Here is a 19,083-nt window from a genome sequence, read left to right on the forward strand (position 1 = left end):
CAAAACCAACCCCACCCCCACCCCCCCACTGATCCTAGCACTCTCTTGTCCTCCCCCGGGGCCACACACCCCATCTCCAGCCGAGCCATCCAGCCAAAAGGTTTCAAATGTGGGTTACACGGAGGACCTCAGAGAACCTGACAGATATTCAATACTGTACTTTCTATAATGACTTATGTGTGGTCAATCGATTAGAAATGATATTACAGAACAGAGTTCGTCTCCGGCATATTCAAATGGCTTACGTTCAGTGGAAATGCCCCAAGACAACCGAGTTCTCTTTGTCCAAGAGAGAAAAAAAAAAAAAAAAGAACAAGAATTGCTGAACTTTTTCCTATTTGTGGATGGTTAAGCATTTTGTCAATGCATTTATCGATGAGGCCTAATGCTGAATACATACGTTTTTAAAAGTTGGATGAATTGTAGCAGAAGAGTTTTCCTAGGTACGAAACAGACAAAACTAAGTTAACACACCTATATGAATATAACTTGGCTTAAAGTTCCTGAGTAATGCATCTTTGTCCATTGTTATAATGTACTCTGTCATAGATCAAGAATTTGGAAGTTTTCTTTTCTGTACACTGCAAACACATTTAATTCGCATCATCTAAAGAACATTTGACACAGATGAAAGGCCATAGCAGAACACACAGACTGAAGACATAGTCATCCAGATATACGTTTTGTTTGTGTGTGTGTGTGTGTGTGTGTGTGTGTGTGTGTGTGTGTGTGGTTTCTCTGCATGACACGCCTCATCAGTGACTCAGCAGGCTCCCACAACACTCCTACTGGGAAATTTCCATCCAGTGCCTGCAGATATATGTCAAAAATATCTCTTTTATCTCACACACTTAATATACACATTGGAATAATATAGTTTGAATGGTGTTGTTTTAGTTTATGCGTGGTAAGAAATTCTGCCACCTCTGCATACTAGTATGTGAACGTGCTTATTCTTTACTACAGATGAAATGTGAATGCAAAGAACGAATTGCTTTGCATTCACATTTCATTTCGTTACGAAGTTTACTTTGTGTTCTCCCTCATTCTAGAAAGAGGAAGTAGTTGCATTCAGACAGTGAGGAATTTAGCCAGCTAACCTTTTCCACAATACAAATATCACCCATACCAAACTAGAGCTGTCAGACCACACAAGAATGTTCCGGTCTTCCCGGACAAGAAGGCCACGGCTAACTAGACAAAAGTAACTGTACCGCACCACGCTGCACTCTGTTTTTGCTCCACCTCGTTTCCACGGCAACCCAACCAGCTGATAGACATCAGCTACAAACATGTTAACGATGACATCTGATAGAAATGACAAACGAGGTGGGTTTTTCGAGAGCCGCGTTTTTTTTTTTTTTCTGATTCGGACGCCCATTAGACGCAGCGTGAAATGTGACGTTTTTGATTCTTTCGCCTTTCAATCGAGATTACGATTTGCATAATTGTCATGCGTTTATCTGATGAATAACACGAAATTCATATTAATGCGGACAACATTAATATTGATAAGACGTGCAGACAACTTCAGCTGTATGAAGGATGTTTGTATTCACAGCATTGCTAATTATTGCTTCTTCTTTTTTTTTTATTTATTTAGTTATTTGGTAGCACAAAGGCACACCTAAACATTCAGATCACGGCCTCGGTTTACGGCCCTGTAGCAGCTGCTGTCAGCAGTGACATGTGAGAGTCTAGTCTGTCCGCCCAGAGCAATATCAGGTTGAAGCTGAAGTTTCTTTCTTTCTTTCCTTTTCTTTTTTTTTAATCTGTCAGTAAAATATGATTTTAGGGATGGTGAAATTACATGACAGTTTGTTTTCATTCAGTCGCTCTTTCTTGGCCCATCTTGTTGAGTTCAGTGAACATTCCGGACCAGAGGTTCACATCAGATTCTGATAAATCTTATTTGATACGGGGTGGGTTTTTTGTTTGTTTGTTTGTTTGTTTGTTTCAGGTGTTTTTTCAATGTACCAAAAAATAATAATGCAATGTCTGGAAATCAAAGCAAATAGATAGAGTTTGAGTATTCAAGGCTATATTCCAGAAAAATGAAAATACACCACAGAAGTTCACTTCTATAAGAGTTTCTAGTCCTTGCTGTACTGCAAAAAAAACAGCGCCATGTAAAAAACAACAACAAAACAGCAGAATATTGAAAAATGCCTGACCATCATAGAATTTTATCTGTATAATTAACCTGTACTATTTGCATCCACCTACATGTTTGAATGTTTTGTACATGTATATTTGTATGGTTCTCTGCACTTTAGTATAAAAAACCCCAAAAACATAAATACATTTAAAAAAAAAAAAAAAAACTCTCCAACAAAGACTTTTGATTCTGTGCAATCAACCGACCTTTATGCAATCGTTCCGATAAAACTGCTGTAAATCCATTAATGAATCTATTAATCTGTCTCTACGTGTATCCGGACCATACGGTCTACTCGTTGTAAAAAGCGGCACACATGAACACTGTGAGGAATAGCAGTGTGTATGATGACAAACGAGTGGGTTTAGTAATCATCTACACCACTCGCCTCCTCAATCCTATCTCATTCATCATTCTGACAGCTCCACCAAGCAAGCAATAATCATCAAATCAAGTTACAGTTGATTTCTTTAGGGCCATCTGAGGTATCTTTAATATCTTCTCCATATTGCTGTACTTTTTTTTCCAGTAGAGGGAGGCAGAGTTGGGAAATCAAGCCCCCATCCCGAGAGCGGTATAGATAGTGCACGAGTCAGGCTAAAGGTCGCCCCCTGCTGGATGTTTAACAAAGCCCTCGTTGTCTCGGGCGAGTTCTCATTCACAGATCTTCTCGCTTGTCACACGCGCGACAAGCCCGTTCTTTCACATCGCGCACAGCGCATCATTATACGTGGCTAGGTCTGCTCCGCGACAAACAGCAGGCTAACATTCAAGCTCTCGGTTCTCTCAGGAGAACACGCAGGAGAGAAAAATCACTGTCTAATAAAACGGAAACAAAAGTAGCGCTTTCCCTAGCCCTCGTTCTCTGTTTTGTAAACATTAAATCAAAGATTTTTGACACTTCAAGGATTACGATATTTTCTTATTCTCGTTAACTGCAGGGCTACAGTGTCTCTGAGCAGCTGAAGAAAAGAACAATGATGCTCAGTGTTTTATGAATGCATTGTACCTTTTTTTTTCCCTTTCTCAACTGACAGTTTGCAGTAGAGCAGTGAGCAGCCTTGGAAGCATAAATTAATCATTACACTCTCAGACAGCGCCAGTGTGAGTGTGTTGCGTCGGTTGAAAACGCCACTCTGAATTAAAAGGGACAAAGACACTCACGAGGCGAAGAAAACAAGGGCATTGAGAAGTCAGAACTGCACGGTACTGAAGTACTTCACTAAATGTGGCTCCACTGTAACGTCTTTGAGGACCTTTTTTTTTCTTCTTTTTTCAAGTGTTTCTGAATGATAAATGTCCTTTAAAAAAATCGTCTGTGTCCAAAATAGCGAAAGTTCTTACATATATACATTCATATTTTATTGGAAAATGGCTGTGATTTGGCATTCTCATTTCTAGGCCAAAAAAAAAAAAAAACTGTAGGATAGGGCCAAGGACAACTGGCATATGACCAGAATGAGACATTCAAGGATAAAGCAGGGTAGAAAGCTCGCATGCCCTCAACTTTTCTAATACTTGTATGCCCACAGATAGCTTATGTCAGACATGTTCACATAACAACTAGGCTAAATGATTGAAACGCAACGTCATTGCAACTAACACAAATGCAGCTCAATACGACTGAAGCTACTGTCAAAAATATAAATCTCTCTTTTCCGATTTTGGAAAAAAAAAAAAAAATAGCAAGAATATTTTTTTTTTTGAGAGGGGGGGGTTTCCTTGCTTTTAATAACTGTAGCTTTTCATCTCCCAGCTCGAGCAGATCTTGCCCTAACCACCCACCACAATCGCCCGAACAGGCTCTTACATAACACTGCCTGTTTCTATCGTTCTATTCATCACTATTTCTTAGAGAGAAACCGGGGCAAATCAAAACAGCTAGGTTAAGTTGAGAGTAAAACATACACTTAAAGCACGGGGTTTTAAGTTGCCTCTGTACCTAAAATTAGACCTTGGTAAATGACTCCCGGGCTACTCCGTAGTCACACTCTGGTGCTCTTTGGAGTCAAGAAGCACAACATGTAGTTAACAGAACATGTTTTAACAGTACCAGTGGCCAAACATGTCAGTTACATGAACAGGCAGGACAGCCCTTCAGCTGTCTTTTAGTCATTCACCAGTTCTCAACACATAATGGTTAAGCTCTATGGGCATTCTACACACAGTAACAATGTTTATTAGCCACTGATGTAGTTAAGGGAGACGCTAATTCATTTCTAATATGTGTGAGGCTTCCAGTTATAGATTTTGCTTTGTGTTAAAAAAAAAAGATACAAATAAGGTGGTGATTATTCATGTTTTGGAAAACACTGTTAACTAATCATTGCTTTTGTGATTCTGGATTATAGGGTTAAGCGATTATGAATTTCAGATGTATATCAAATGCTTTGGATATGCTGTTCCTAATCCAACAGCAGTTGTCAGATTAGCACTTTAGCCAGTGAGCATTACATAGTAAGAGGATTTGATAAGACAATTCCCTTTATCTCTGCTGTACTACTGTGAGATATCATGAGTAACCAGAGTCGTTTTATTTCATAGCTGGCAGCACACCACTCCAGTTTTCAAAAAATTCACATTACAGTTAAAGAAAAATTGAGGAAATGTGTATTTTGGTGGCACTATCAGCAATTATTCCATTGTTTGGTGACAAATACTATTAGATATAGCGATATGTTTCATTCTGATTCAGTAAGTAAAACAAAGCAAAATCATTTATGGTATTTCCCCCTTTCAGCACCTCCTATCAATGGACAGCTACTTTACCTGTGATCAACTTTCAGCCTGAATCTGTGTATCTGTATGATTTCACATATATATAGCCATATTATCAGCAACACACACACACACACACACACACACACGTATATGTGTGCCTGTGCGTGTGTGTGCATGCGTGTACATATATACACACACACACACACACACACTTATGTGTATATATATATATATATATATATATATATATATATATATATATATATATATATATATATATATATATGCAATGTTGATAATAAAGATATATAATAATGTCACTATGATACATATACATATATTTTTTTCTGGATCTTCAAATGTGATTTACCAAATAATGATAATGTTTACAATGACTATAAATTAAAATAAATTAAATTCTAATCCTTACAAACAGTTTTAGAAAACCTGGACTCCATGTCTTATCTGAGAGAGGAAATCTACTGTTGTTGGATTCATATACACATAGATAGATAGATAGATAGATAGATAGATAGATAGATAGATAGATAGATAGATAGATAGATTTATTTTTTTTTAAATATAGGCAAAGACTTACTGTTTGAAACATCAAATGACAACATTTATAATACTGAGGATTCCATTTCATACCAGTATCTTCAGTGACATTACTTACATTACTTAAGCTACTTCTTGTATGGCATCTTCATTTTCTAGACCACTGATGCTACATAACAGACACTTTATTGTTGCTGACAGCTGAAAACACTAAAAGCAGCTGGAATTAAAGCCTTGAATCAACTGAAACCATAAACCAATAAATTTTAAATTTTAACGCAGTGTAGATCACCAAAATTAGGAAATTGTTTTAGCATTGTTGATCTAAAAGATCTTGACTCGTATGAGCGGCCTGGGCCTATAAAGTGCTGGTTTGTTGCGGTGTCAAAGGGAGGGGGGACACTGTTGAAATTAGCCTCTATTTCACGAAACATTACGCAGCATTATCTTCATTATGGTGTGACTGGGAAAATTTCTTAGGCTTATCTACATATGTGAATAAAAAATAATAATAACATCGTCTGCCTCGTTACCCTGATAATGTACTCAGTACCCGAGGTTTCAGAGGGATGTTCAGACTCAGTTCTAAATACAGGCCGCGAACGAATTCAAAATAGACATTTATAGCCCTGAAGTGACCTGTTATACCGCAGTCTCTCGTTCAGTATTTCACAAAAACAGATTTAACGTTTTATTTGCTCTTGTCCACAATACAATAAACTACACAGAGGCTACATGGATGGACTGGAGGCGCTAACGATGATGTTGGCATTATGTCATACGGATGCGGAGGCTCTGTGTTGCTGCATGAGGGAAATGAAGCTGGCTAATGGTGAATCAGGTGTCTGTGCCGCTGCATGGCCTAAGATAGGACTTGAACCAAGCTGTTTTAAAAGGACTGCCTGCACAACCTAAGCACGAAGCATGCAGAACAAAGCACTGTGCAACGTGTGTTAAATGCAATTCGTGTGACAGTGATTTACTTTGAGGTTATAATGAGCGATAAAAATCTAGCTAGCTTGCTTACTATTTGATCTGCATCTATCATGGATTTACTCTATCCCAGAATGCAGTGTGTGTACTGGAAACTGGTTAGCAGGCTGCGAAAAATCTTAAAATAGCAGTTAAAATCCTGCTCAATGATCATGCAGAGACATGTAGTTGCGTACAAGACACAATTAGCTGACATAAGCAATAGGTTATTGGTGACCATGTACAGTTTGCTAAGTTAGCTAGATAATGTAACGAAATGAGAACGTTTGTGTTCGATTACCTGAGTACAGATTTTGATCCGAGCTTTCCGCTTTGTTGTTATTGTTATTTTCGTTTCTTTCCTTTTGTTTGGTGAAAGTTGATGTCAAGTTGATGTCAGTTGAAACGTCCTGTCATTATCTGTTTATGGGATTTACTAATAGTACAACACAGTAAATGAACCTGTCCTATCGCGTGTATTCTATACTACTGTATATTGGAGGTTGGAGCGTCGATAGATCGAACCATTTCGTTTTTAGGGGGGTCTTTATTTCTATGGTCTTTTGTCGATTTCATTCAAAGCATTTTTGTTTGTTTGTTTCTTGACTACTCTTAAATATCTGAGATTTTAAGAGGTGTTTTAACTCTGGCACGATATATACAGGCTCCTTGTTATTTTTGTTGTAGGGAAACAAGTAAGTCTATACCATTTTAGTGGCAATTTCCATAGTGAACAGGGGGCCTAGCAACCCAGTCAAACTGATGTTACCATGCGAGTGCTGATGTCTTGTGAGCACGAATGACTCTGAAAGTAAATTATCCTCAACATTTTACACTGAGGAAATAATTTTAACAGTCTATTTGATGATATCTTCGCCATTCTAAAAACAGATTTTTTACAACACACTGTTAAAAACTATCTTGCAAAATTAATAAATGAGTAGCTGATTTATACTCTTTTTCAGCTTCATCGCAAAATCATATAATCGAGATAAAAGAATGGTAATTTAACATCTTTGCATCCGACACGTTTTCTCTAACATTCAGGTCAAGAGTATGAGAGACCTGAACCATCTTCACAATTACATATCAGTAGATGGAGACAGAGAGTTATAGACCATAAATGCTTGTCATTAGCCTTTTTTATGGAAGATACAGACATTTTATGTAATCCAAAGGCCTTTGAAATGGGACACGTTATTCAGGTCCTGTAGAGTGTGTTCTTGAACTTTTAAAGTGTTTGTTGTTTTTACTGCTGCTGTACATCAAATGGCTGGACATGTCAGTGTCAGCAATACATTGTAATTACTATGTAGGGACAAACTGTTACCATGAATCAACAGCTTCTGCCTCATATAATACAGCTAATGCACAGAGGCATATTCTTAGGCAGAACTTGTGCTACAGTTATGGAGATGTTTATGATATTAATGTAAAGTTATGAGGGACACGATATATATTTCCAGAGAATTCCTTAGATGAACAACCACTTGCAACAATGGAGGTGTGGATACATCAATGAAAGTTTGTGGTTGTTGTGAATCTCAATAACAACAGAAAGAAAAACTTTATGGCAAAATTGTACAAAGAGAACATTCAAGAGATTAAGTCAGATTTTTTGTCCAGTAGATCATCGTCCTGGAGTAAGATTGAGAAGGGACGCATGTGGTTCTTACTTCTGGAATATAGATGCAGAACCATACCAAGTGTTGTGAGTCTTTGGATACCTGATCTACTGCATGTGGCTGGTTTGCTTGCCTTTTTTTTCCTTTTTTTTTTTAACAGAGTGAAGGGGAAGTGTTTGTCCTCCAGTGAAATGCACACGCCTACGCCATTCATTATTGTATACGTATGAATTAAGTTTATTGTTGATAATGTGGAACATTACAGATTTTTTTGACAGTTGTTTGTTATAGTATTACTCTTAATGAGAGTCATACAATACAGTATTGTTCTGATCTCTGATTTGATTAACAGTTAGTGCAAAAATTCCTCTGCTGGCTTCTATGACAAGAGGAGAAAAAACAAAAATGCATACCCTAAATTATGTGTGCAACAGCATGTAGTATTTGTAGGTTTAAGTTTAAGTTTCAAGATTATTTAGAGCCCAATATCACTGTTTAAAGTCTCAAAGGGCTTTACAAACCTGCAACAAACAAAGCAGGAAGAAATTTGCTAAATTTCTATTATTGTTACTGTACAGATGGATGGCCTTGCATAATATATGTTACTTAGTTAAAAGTAATTTGTTCTTGCAGCAATCGTCAACCACACCAAAGACAATTTTTATATAGCCGAATGTAGTTCTGTAGGTATCGCTTTCCTCCGCAGAGAGGCGCAATTTTCACATTTCAAACGTTTGGCTACCATGACGACACATCCGGCTGTTAGTCTAAATTTGTTTGTTTTTAATTTGTGCTAGCTAGCTTGGTCCCTCATCCAGCCGCTGTCAGAGACAGCCATCTGTCTGGAGTATCACTAATAGATTAATGTCAGTGAAGGAGCTATCGTCTGGGAAAATACTTGAAAATGTCTTTGCTTTTATGAAGCAAATACAAGGTGTTCTCACTATAATAATCAAGTACATCACCGTAGACCCATCGCAATTCATGCTAGCTATTAAGGCAGCTAAAAATCCAAGCCAGCTATCTGTCTGGACTGGAGATAAGGAATACAGCTAGCTTATATACGAAATCTTTCCTCTGTCAGTAATAGTCTCCATCACCTCTCTCATCGCTGGTCCTGTGTCTTCCTAACAATGGGAAACGCCGCTGCTGCCAAAAGAGGAAACGAACTAGAGAGCGGTGAGTACTAACGCTATGCAGTCCGCTAACCAGCTAGCCTGTTATACAGATGGAGGGCGGGGACACAAAACCGCTAGCAGATGTCAGCTAAAAGTTAGCCAGTTTATTATATCCATTCATTCACCAATGTTGACTGCAGGCTACCAAGCTAATAACCTTTAATGAATTACATGGTAAGGTAGTTCAAGGAGCAGGCCCTATAGCCATTGTTAGCCAACTGTCTCACCATATGGCTGGCTGACAACCTTTTTATTATCCTAGTTAGTTTAGCTAACGGTCTAACAAGCCCGAGATATGGGTTGTCAGTGAGCTAACATGCTAACCTAAGTAGACAGCGAGTGGTAAGCTAAGTGCACGTAGGCTATAGGCTATAGGTTAATGTACATTCCGGACGTAAGATACAATTACACGCAAATAACCTGCAAAATAAGTCTGTCGTCTACATCGTGAACACTCGACTATACAGTCTGGAACTACATCAAAGATTGACTTATTGGATGACAGTCTAATGCCCCAGATCAAATGTAATATCATGTGAAAATTGAATTTCTCGGAAATTTTCCCGGAGCAGATTTATGTCACAGACACATTTGTTCAATAAATAGAATACGGGAACTGACAACATCCACATACAGGTCAAGCCTCATGAAAAATAGCTGTCACAGTAACATAACAGTTTTGCCACAGTATTACTTTCATTTGTAATACTGAATAAAACACCTTTGAAAGATGCTTCAAGTCGTCAGCTCGATTGGGTCAGTTACTACGGATAATTGAAACATAAGGAATATTAGACTTTATTTTTAGGTTGAAATAGAATAAAAATCAAATTAAAATGTACCGTTACAACGATGACAAAATGTTATCTCGTGTTTGTGTCGTTTATTAACAGTCAAGTAACGGAATTTGCCATGGAAAATTATTTAGCGCAAACTCAGTAGATGTTGATATACTGCATGTATTCTGGAAAAAAAGCAACAGATTACTGACCGCAAATATTTAGAACACCATTATTTTTCAGATAAGTACCAGCCTAAATTTATATCTGAGAAAGAACCACAGCATTTACACAGTACCACTAAATGAGGTAAAGGTACGCTTTTAAAACTTAAGGGCAGTCTTCTGACATCACTCCCTTAATGCCATGTTTCATTCATTCTTTGCCCTGCACAGCCAGGTAAACCAGCAAGGGACAGGGACTTTAGCTGCATTCCACTGAGAGGCACGCCACAGCAGTGACCTTTAATTGTGTAACATTGCTACACTACCCTTAATCTTGATGAGATTTTTTTTAACTACATTATCGCGTACATGGTGAGATGCAACAAGTGTTAAAGTGTTTTTCCATATGTAAAGATTGTATCTTTTTTTTTTTTTTTGTGGTGTCCTCATATTCTTTTGAGTGCTGAGACCTTGCTGTGGGTTGAGCAAAATCCACTGTCAAACATTATCTCTTAACAGGAAGTGGAACTACCTCTGTGTGGCTAGACAAAGTTTTTGCTATAGCGCGCCAGGGCTGAGCATCTCAAACAGGAAGCGTGTATTGCTTGTGAGAGCTCTCAGGCAAACGCTATTGTGACTGTCAGTGAACTTTAGGGAAGTTTTGGTTGTTTTTTTTTTTCCCCTTCTTAAATGTAAGTGTCTCTGCCAATGGCACAGGCAAAGGATCAGCAATTTGGGCAATCCCAAGGCACTAATTCTGCCCTCCAAAGGCTGGACACATTGGCCAGTCGTTTTTTTTGCAAATATCTGAAGGTAAACCAAGAGAAGGCACAGGAGAGCGAAGGGCCGCATGTTTCCGATTACACTGCCGTTTGGGATGGGACAAGTAAGTCGTACAAAGCCGACTAGTTATTCCAGATCCAAACCCAGTTTGGTAGGGAGAACTAGGCGCCCTCATTGTATCATCCTTACAGTGGTTTCTTCTGTGCAGGTGGTGATGTCGAGTTTCAAGTACGTGCAAGGCTAAGAGAGTGTTGAAAGTAGTGTGACAAAATTTGCAAATATCTGAAATATTTAACACATCACGACATCCCCATGCATTAGTGATGCGAAAGCTAGTTTAGAACAGACGGGAAAATGTTAATGGAACTATTCAAAATTAGGTAAAGATCAGCTTTGATGCAGATATTTTGTGTGTTAATAATGTTGCTTAACGTGTGTTTAAAAAAAAAAAAAAAGGAGAAGATGGATGAAAGATTAAAATAAGTAAAACATACAGTTTATAGGAAGGATACATCACTTAATGTCGACAGAACGTCTCATCAGAAGCTCTTTAGTGATTTTTGAGGATGCACGATTGGAGAATTGTATATGAAGTCAAGTTCATTTTGAAGTGATGTTTTTATGCAGATGTATTGAAATATTGCATGGCTCATCCTGAGTGTTTGTCTATCCAAAGAACTAACGGGCTGTGTGATTATTTTGTTTTTCATGTATTGCTTTCTCTTTTTTTCCTCCCCTTTTTTGCTCTCTCTTTCTTTCTCTCTTTCTTTCTTTCTTTCTCTCTCTCTTTCTCTCTCTCTCTCTCACTCTCTCAACTACTTTGCCAGCTCATTTTCAGTGTCTCAGTGTCAAACTAATTGTTTAACGGTAGAGAGAGTAGACAGAGAGTGTAGGAATCTAATGCAGGTAGCACCGTTAAAGTATCACACATTTCTACAGAAGTGATCTATTGCATCTGTGGTTAAGTGCAGCACTTGCGTACACAGAGACAGGAAGACAGCAGCTTCCACTCACACATCATAAAACATCAGCATGTCCTAAACTTAGGCCGCTTTGCAAAAATGCAAGAAATTCAGCCACAGCCAGTAGTCACCATCGTCTTAATCTCCTCTCTTCAGAAACAGACTTATGCGATATTATGAAAAAAAAACAAGCAGTTGCAGTCTGCAGTTATATCAGACAGGGATTTTTTTTTATATATATATATATATATGTATCAACTTTTTCGATTTGCGTCCTGTGTCTTTGTAACATCTGCTCCGTTTGAAAACTTGATGTCTTTGTATTTGTAACATGCATAAACGTTCTCTCTCCATTCTTTCTCTTCTTCTTTGTTTCCATCCATGTGGGTGAATGTTCCGGCACAAACCCTTGGTGATCTGATCTGTAGACGCTTTTGGTATGCTTATTTTTTCTCAGGCTGCCCGTGGTCGTGAGATTCAAATGTTACCCATCACACACCTTGGTACATGCTACAGCGCACGCTGATTGTGGCAAAGGCGTGAAACCAACCAAAGCTTGACGCTCACATACTGTAGTGAAAAGATTAAACTCTTTGCTTCAGAGAGAATTTTTTTTTTTTTTTTTTTAAACTGGATGAGATGGCACAGAAGAGTTCGGTGGGGGGAAAAGTCAAATTTCGTCGCGTTTGCTCGAAATATAGCTAGTTTTCTTTTTGTATTGTCCCAGACCCAAGGGATTACATTTTGGCATCCAATGAAGGCAAAGCACAAAAACACAACTTATCTTGTGACACATTTTCACAGGGCCTTACTCTTTTTCAAATCATTACTCATGCAGACTGGATGCAACTTCACCAAAATCAAATAAGAATTTTGAACCAAGTCAAGAACAGTCAGCATAAACATTGGGGGGAAAAAAAAAAGAAGTTTCGAGCCATATTCCAACACTGAACAATTCTGTAAACATTTTAACATTGTTGCAAAACTTTGATCTTTAGTTGTTTTTTTTTTTTTTAATGCAGTGTGTGTGCCCGTCAACAGCTTTGGTCATTAAGGCTTTATAATCCGAACACGTGACAAAGCAGTATCTGATGATTTCAAATGTTGCTGCACGACTTCCTCCTCACACACAGTGATTATCAGCGTGATCTGTTGCCTTTAGGTGGACTATTGGTCTGTAGCTTTTGAGCAAGTAGCAAAGAGAAGTGAGAGTTAACGTCCACTGGTATACCTTCTCAAATATGGCTTTTAGACACTTCGCATAGATGTGGTTTTGTGCATACGCAGCACTTTATGATGGGTTTTGTCAGTCATTGGTTTGTTGAATCTCTCTGACAATGGGCAGCTTATGTTTGATGTGAACTCCACATTGCTTCTGTCTCTGCTTGAGTTTTACCCTTGTTTTTTTTTTGTTTGTTTTTTTACCCATATTCACATGAGTATAAAAAAAAACCTTTTGATAATTACTGTTATTGTGCATCACTGTTTAGACTGCCTGCCTTTACAATAAATGCTGTTTTGTTTTGGGGTTTTTTTATGTCATAAAGCAAACCAACAAAATGGTTTGTTCCCCCTTCTGGTCATATCTTACTTAAAGATAACCCCACCCTTTAGGCCTATATCAAAGACTTTAGAATATATGAACAAGTCTAGCCTTCATTGCCCCCTAACTGAAGACCCTAAATCCAAAATAGTACTCACAAGCGTTCTCACTAACATTTTGTCTACTTTTTTCTTTTTACACGGACTGTTGTTTCCACTTTAGTGAAAGAATTCTTAGCAAAAGCCAAAGAGGATTTCTTGAGAAAGTGGGAATGTCCACCACAGGTAAGGGAACCCCTTAGACAACCACTTAAATTGGATCTTCAGCAACATAAAATGTCAGTTTTTCTTCTGACTTTGTAACTGTGCCTCCTCTTATCGCGTTCACAGAGCACAACTTGTCTCGATGACTTCGAGCGACTGAAAACTCTTGGCACAGGTTCATTTGGGAGAGTTATGTTAGTGAAACATAAAGGAACAGAGCAATACTACGCAATGAAGATCCTCGACAAACAGAAGGTACGCATACACACAGCAAAATTGCCGCTACACCGTGCGTGGCCACTCGCCGCTGCGCGGTTTTGAATTCGCCCGGGGTCGGTTTGGACGTTGAAAACACAAAGGATGTGAGACGTTTGTCTGTCCTCTCAGCTCATAAAAGGAAATGGAAAGTATCTCTGCTTTCATCATATAACCACAGTGGGGTTTTTTTTTTTTGGTCCGTTCCATCTGTGTTCATTTCTGTACAAGCAGAAACAGAGCCGCGTGTGTATATTTAGTCCGAGCTCTGAAATACAATTCGTTTAATTAACCCAATGTCTGTTTAAACTCAAGACCGACTAAAACACACTGAATCGGTGCCCTGTTTAATGTGGATATGGTTGTTCAAATTGTCTGTCTTATATCATTAGTATTAATAGCATGGAAATATTTTTAGGGAACTGAAATGTTACCAAGGCCAACCAACACTGACTAATGCCAGTAGTAAATCTGAGCGTCGTAAAAACTAGAAGAAATTTTTTTTTTCAGCCTTGTTCAGTGCTTCTCATGGTTTGTTGGGTTTTTTATTTTTTGGGTTTTTTTTTTTTTTAGAAAAACTACCATGACTGTGACTTTGATCTTAAACAGAGCCAGAAATGAACTGACCAAAAGTTCACCGAGGGGCAAACATATAAGAAGTTATATCCCAAGTGTAGTGGATTTCTTTTTTGCTTTCTATGGATTCATTTTAGTTTGTGTTTGTTTGTTTGTTTTGTATTTACCTCCTTTAAAGGTAGTGAAGCTGAAACAGATTGAACATACGTTAAATGAGAAGAGAATATTGCAGGCTGTGTCCTTCCCCTTCCTTGTCAGATTGGAGTATGCCTTCAAGGTATGTTATCAATGTTTTATGGAACTAATGAGTAGAAACTCTCATTCCATCTTTCATTTTATTCCAACTGTAAAAGGATAAGCATTGGTATTTCTGCTGTCAGCTGTGATATCATTTCCATCGGGCCTTACGATAAATATTTTAAAAGGGCTTTACTTGTCAAATTAAACTCTACATACCTGATATGTTCAAAAGTCTTGAAAGAATTAAAAAAAATGAACATCTGACCTTCAAGGTAATTACAATATCTTTGTTTTTGTTACATTAATTTTTTGTGGAGTAGTTGTATTATTTGTTATGAATTAAATGTACTGTTTTGGCATTCCAGGACAATTCAAACTTGTACATGGTTATGGAGTACGTTCCAGGCGGGGAAATGTTCTCACACCTCAGACGAATCGGAAGGTTCAGGTGACTGACGTTTAAAAGTCGTTAACACTTTTCAAATGAATTACGCATTGAGGTAAAAGGTAGTAGGAGATGTACCTCACTCCTTATCTTCAGCAGTATATCTCTGCATCCTATTTCCATGCTTATTATGTCTTTCACTGCCTTTTCTGCTCCAAGTGAACACCATGCAAGATTCTACGCAGCTCAGATAGTGCTCACGTTCGAGTACCTGCACTTTCTAGACCTCATCTACAGAGACCTGAAACCAGAAAACCTTCTCATTGATCAGCATGGGTACATCCAGGTACATAACGTTCTCCCGCGTTGGCGTGTGACATCGGGAAGAGGTTGCCATCAGATTTCTGAACATTTGTTGTGTCAGCGTCAGATGCCCTGTGGTATCGGTAGACGATTAAGACTGCGTTTTTCTACCATTGTCCTAGAAACACCCCATTTTTCTTTGAGTCTTGCTCTGGCTTGACTGAATTGAATGATCCACTGTTTGATAATGAGCTGAGAAGCTGAAATAGGGGGGGGGGCGGCTTGGGTTGTGCTGAGACAGACGTTTGTAGAACAGAGGCTGGGGCTGGAGGGCTAGGATGAGAATAACCAGGTTATGTAATCATTACAAGCAAAACTTTCACTGGAAGTGTTCACACCTACTCCAACAGATATCTTCTCTTCAGCTGGTCTAGTTCTCTGTCCTCAGCCTACACCAAGGTTGATTTATGGAATAACACAGAAGTCAGGAGCTGTGTAGCGTACAGGGTGTATCAGAGCAATATCATCTGAAAACTTGCCTTGTTTGAAAACCTTTCGTGACTTTATTCGGTTCACTTTACAGATTTGATTATAACCGTAAGAAACTCTTTGGTTTTTTTTTTTCATTGTTTCAGGTGACAGACTTTGGCTTCGCTAAGAGAGTAAAAGGTCGAACTTGGACATTGTGTGGCACACCGGAATACCTGGCTCCGGAGATCATTCTCAGCAAGGTTCAGCCAATCATATCTCTAGATTTTCAGCCAAACGCATCTCCAGATACGTTGCTTTTGTTAGGGTGTTGCTGATATATATTTTGATCCAATATGTGTGTATGTTCTTTGGTGTCCAGGGCTACAACAAAGCTGTTGATTGGTGGGCCCTTGGAGTCCTGATCTACGAGATGGCGGCTGGGTACCCTCCATTCTTCGCAGACCAGCCCATACAGATCTATGAGAAGATTGTGTCTGGCAAGGTACTGAAAAATAAATAGACCCCTTCAGAAAGCTTCAGCTTTCAGACATCTCAAGCACTGTGTTTTGAAAATGTCTGTAGCAATTCTTCTTGGTCTATTTGTCAAGGCAGAGTGGTTTGGCATAGAGTTATATTATCATTTCGTTGTTATAAGATATCATTAATAACTATCACTTGGTTATTATAAGATAATAACTTATGGATATTATCAAACTGGTAATGCTAACTTAAAATAATGATATTTTTCGTGCTTAGATTTCAGTTTTACAAGCGATGTGTTGGCTCGGTTGTTCGCCTTCCGTAAGACTTTGCATTTTTAACAAAATCAGGATGTGGTTGTCCCTTTATAGTAACGTGCATTGAAATGTGTGTCAGTGGCGTTCCTTTGTGTGTTAAGGATTTGTAAACATTACTGTTATACCGGATGCAGGTACGATTCCCCTCCCACTTCAGTTCAGACTTGAAGGACCTGCTGAGGAATCTGCTTCAGGTCGACCTAACAAAGCGCTTTGGCAATCTGAAAAACGGGGTAAATGACATCAAGAACCACAAGTGGTTTGCTACAACAGACTGGATCGCTATCTATGAGAGAAAGGTTAGTTTTACAGACGAAATCTCTTTCTTGGTACTTGGTACTTTTTAATAGATTGCAAAAGATTGTTATCTGATCATATCAGTTATTTTTCTGATTTGCGTCTGAATCTTCTGAGACTTTCATAGCATGTAAATTTTAAAAAAAAAGTTTTTGAAATGAATTAATGCAATTGCAGTCTTGTTTTGTTTTTTTTTTGGTAAGTCTGCACTGATTCACAGTAACTTGTGCGTTGATTTCCCCGTGCAACGCTTCAGAAAACTTAAACGTCATTTAGTTCTGAATTTGTGTACCTTAAACCAAACTAAGTTGTCATCTACCATACTCTGACTTGTAAAGCAAATTGCATACTTTTGTAATGAAAACAGATGAATATGTGAGCATTAATTCAAAACGCGTGTTTTGTCATAATCGAAAGGTCGAGGCCCCCATCATACCAAAGTGTAAAGGACCAGGGGACACAAGCAACTTCGACGACTACGAAGAAGAGGAAATCCGTGTGTCAGATACTGAAAAATGCGCTAAGGAGTTTATGGAGTTTTAGTGTGAGAAAGGGTTGATTTAAGGCTCATTACGTTCTAGGGAACTTTGCACTCCTCCTTCGAAGGCGAGAGCGGGGCCGTGACCGTCATACGTGTTAAAACCAATCCCCTTTGTCCCTTCATTCCACAAGACTGAAAGAGATCTTTTGAGTGCCATGACGCTTGTGTGCAGTTAGCACTGACCCCACACACAGGCACATAATGCAGCCACTCTTTTGGTCTGTCACACAAAGAGTTCTAGACCACATATCTTTGTCTTTTTTGCTGTTATGTTTTTATCTCCTTCCCACCTCCATCCTTATTGAACAAATCAAATATTTATGAAAAGGGAAGAGAGGCCAGTGATTCTTAAACCGTGAGAGGTACAAGAAAAAAAAAAAGGGTAATGTGAAGTGATAAATTTGACTTAAAGGCATTGCACATTTTTGAAGATTGGTGCTGCTTGTTCTTGCCAGCAACATTTCATGTCTGTTACATGTTTGAGCAGAAATATTTAGGTTCAGTCAAAAAAAAAAAAAAATCTACTATCCACTGAAACTCTACCCTCATTAGTTTAAGATCCTTCAGACCTCTGTTTCAGTATGTGTGTGTGCGTGTGTGTGTGTGTGTGTGTGTGTGTGTGTGTGAGTGATTGTATATATGTGTGCGCTTGATCGTGTGTGTGTGTGTGTGTGTGTGTGTGTGTGAGTGAAAGGGACAGAGAAAAAAAAAAGTATATGAAGTATATATAGGAAACGCCATGTGTGTAGAAAGCATGACCAAATTTTATTTTTGTTTTTGTTTTTCTTAAGAGGTTACCGTGACACAGTATCAGTTTAGAGCACTCCAAATATCAGTGTGTTACATTACTATGTATGAATTCTATTTTTTTTTTATTTATTTGTCATTTTTGAATAACAATGTTGATTGTATCTTCAAATATAGCTAAAGCCCCTGATATGAAATCGATAGGCTCTGTCACCTTATTTGTAATCCGTCTGGTGAGTTTGAGTTTGCATTAACAGCTGATGTTGAATTAAGCTGTTACGAAATGGTGTAGTAACAAGTTTTAAGTGTGGTATTCCTGTTGTGGCCCCAAACTGTTTTTGGTTAAAAAAGAAAAAGGAAAAAAAAAAAAAAGAAGAAAAAGAAAGAAAGCTCCCAAAAGCCATGAAACATGTCTTTTTTTTTTTTCTTCCACATTTTGCTATGTTTCCCACTGCTTCTCCATCTGTTCAGTTTATGACATGCAGTCAGAATGCAGTTGTAACTATTCTGTACAGACAAATTCTGGTTTTAAGTGGAACTTAGACACAGAGACAATATTTTTGGGTTGCCGTTAGTTCAAATCATTTCACAAAGCTTTGTGTCAGACAGTTTTTCATTTCTAAATACATTAGTAAGATGTACCAATAAACTGTACTGTGCTAGTCGTCATACTGACATAATATTGATATTTTCTGAACTGCTGTCCAAGATTATTAGCTGGCATTGTTATGATAAAGGGCAATCTGTTTGTTTTTGTTTCGTATT

General features: G+C 38.2%; 1 protein-coding gene across 3 annotated transcripts; it reads left to right on the plus strand.

The window, feature by feature from the left end:
• Positions 1-9,167: 9,167 nt before the first annotated feature.
• Positions 9,168-17,912, plus strand: prkacba (protein kinase, cAMP-dependent, catalytic, beta a). Of its 3 annotated transcripts, XM_030783780.1 has the most exons (11): positions 9,168-9,213; positions 12,549-12,557; positions 13,666-13,727; positions 13,833-13,961; positions 14,716-14,814; positions 15,143-15,225; positions 15,382-15,508; positions 16,101-16,196; positions 16,316-16,438; positions 16,868-17,032; positions 17,448-17,912. In XM_030783780.1, the coding sequence occupies exons 1-11, from the start codon at positions 9,168-9,170 to the stop codon at positions 17,571-17,573; spliced, it is 1,065 nt and encodes a 354-aa protein (XP_030639640.1). In that variant the 3' UTR covers positions 17,574-17,912. The 3 variants fall into 3 exon arrangements, with proteins under 3 accessions (XP_030639640.1, XP_030639639.1, XP_030639637.1); XM_030783779.1 differs by lacking the exon at positions 12,549-12,557; XM_030783777.1 differs by lacking the exons at positions 9,168-9,213; positions 12,549-12,557 and adding an exon at positions 10,864-11,041.
• The last annotated feature ends 1,171 nt before the right edge of the window (positions 17,913-19,083 follow it).

Source organism: Chanos chanos, chromosome 9, assembly GCF_902362185.1.
Source record: "Chanos chanos chromosome 9, fChaCha1.1, whole genome shotgun sequence".
NCBI classification, from domain to species: Eukaryota; Metazoa; Chordata; class Actinopteri; order Gonorynchiformes; family Chanidae; genus Chanos; species Chanos chanos.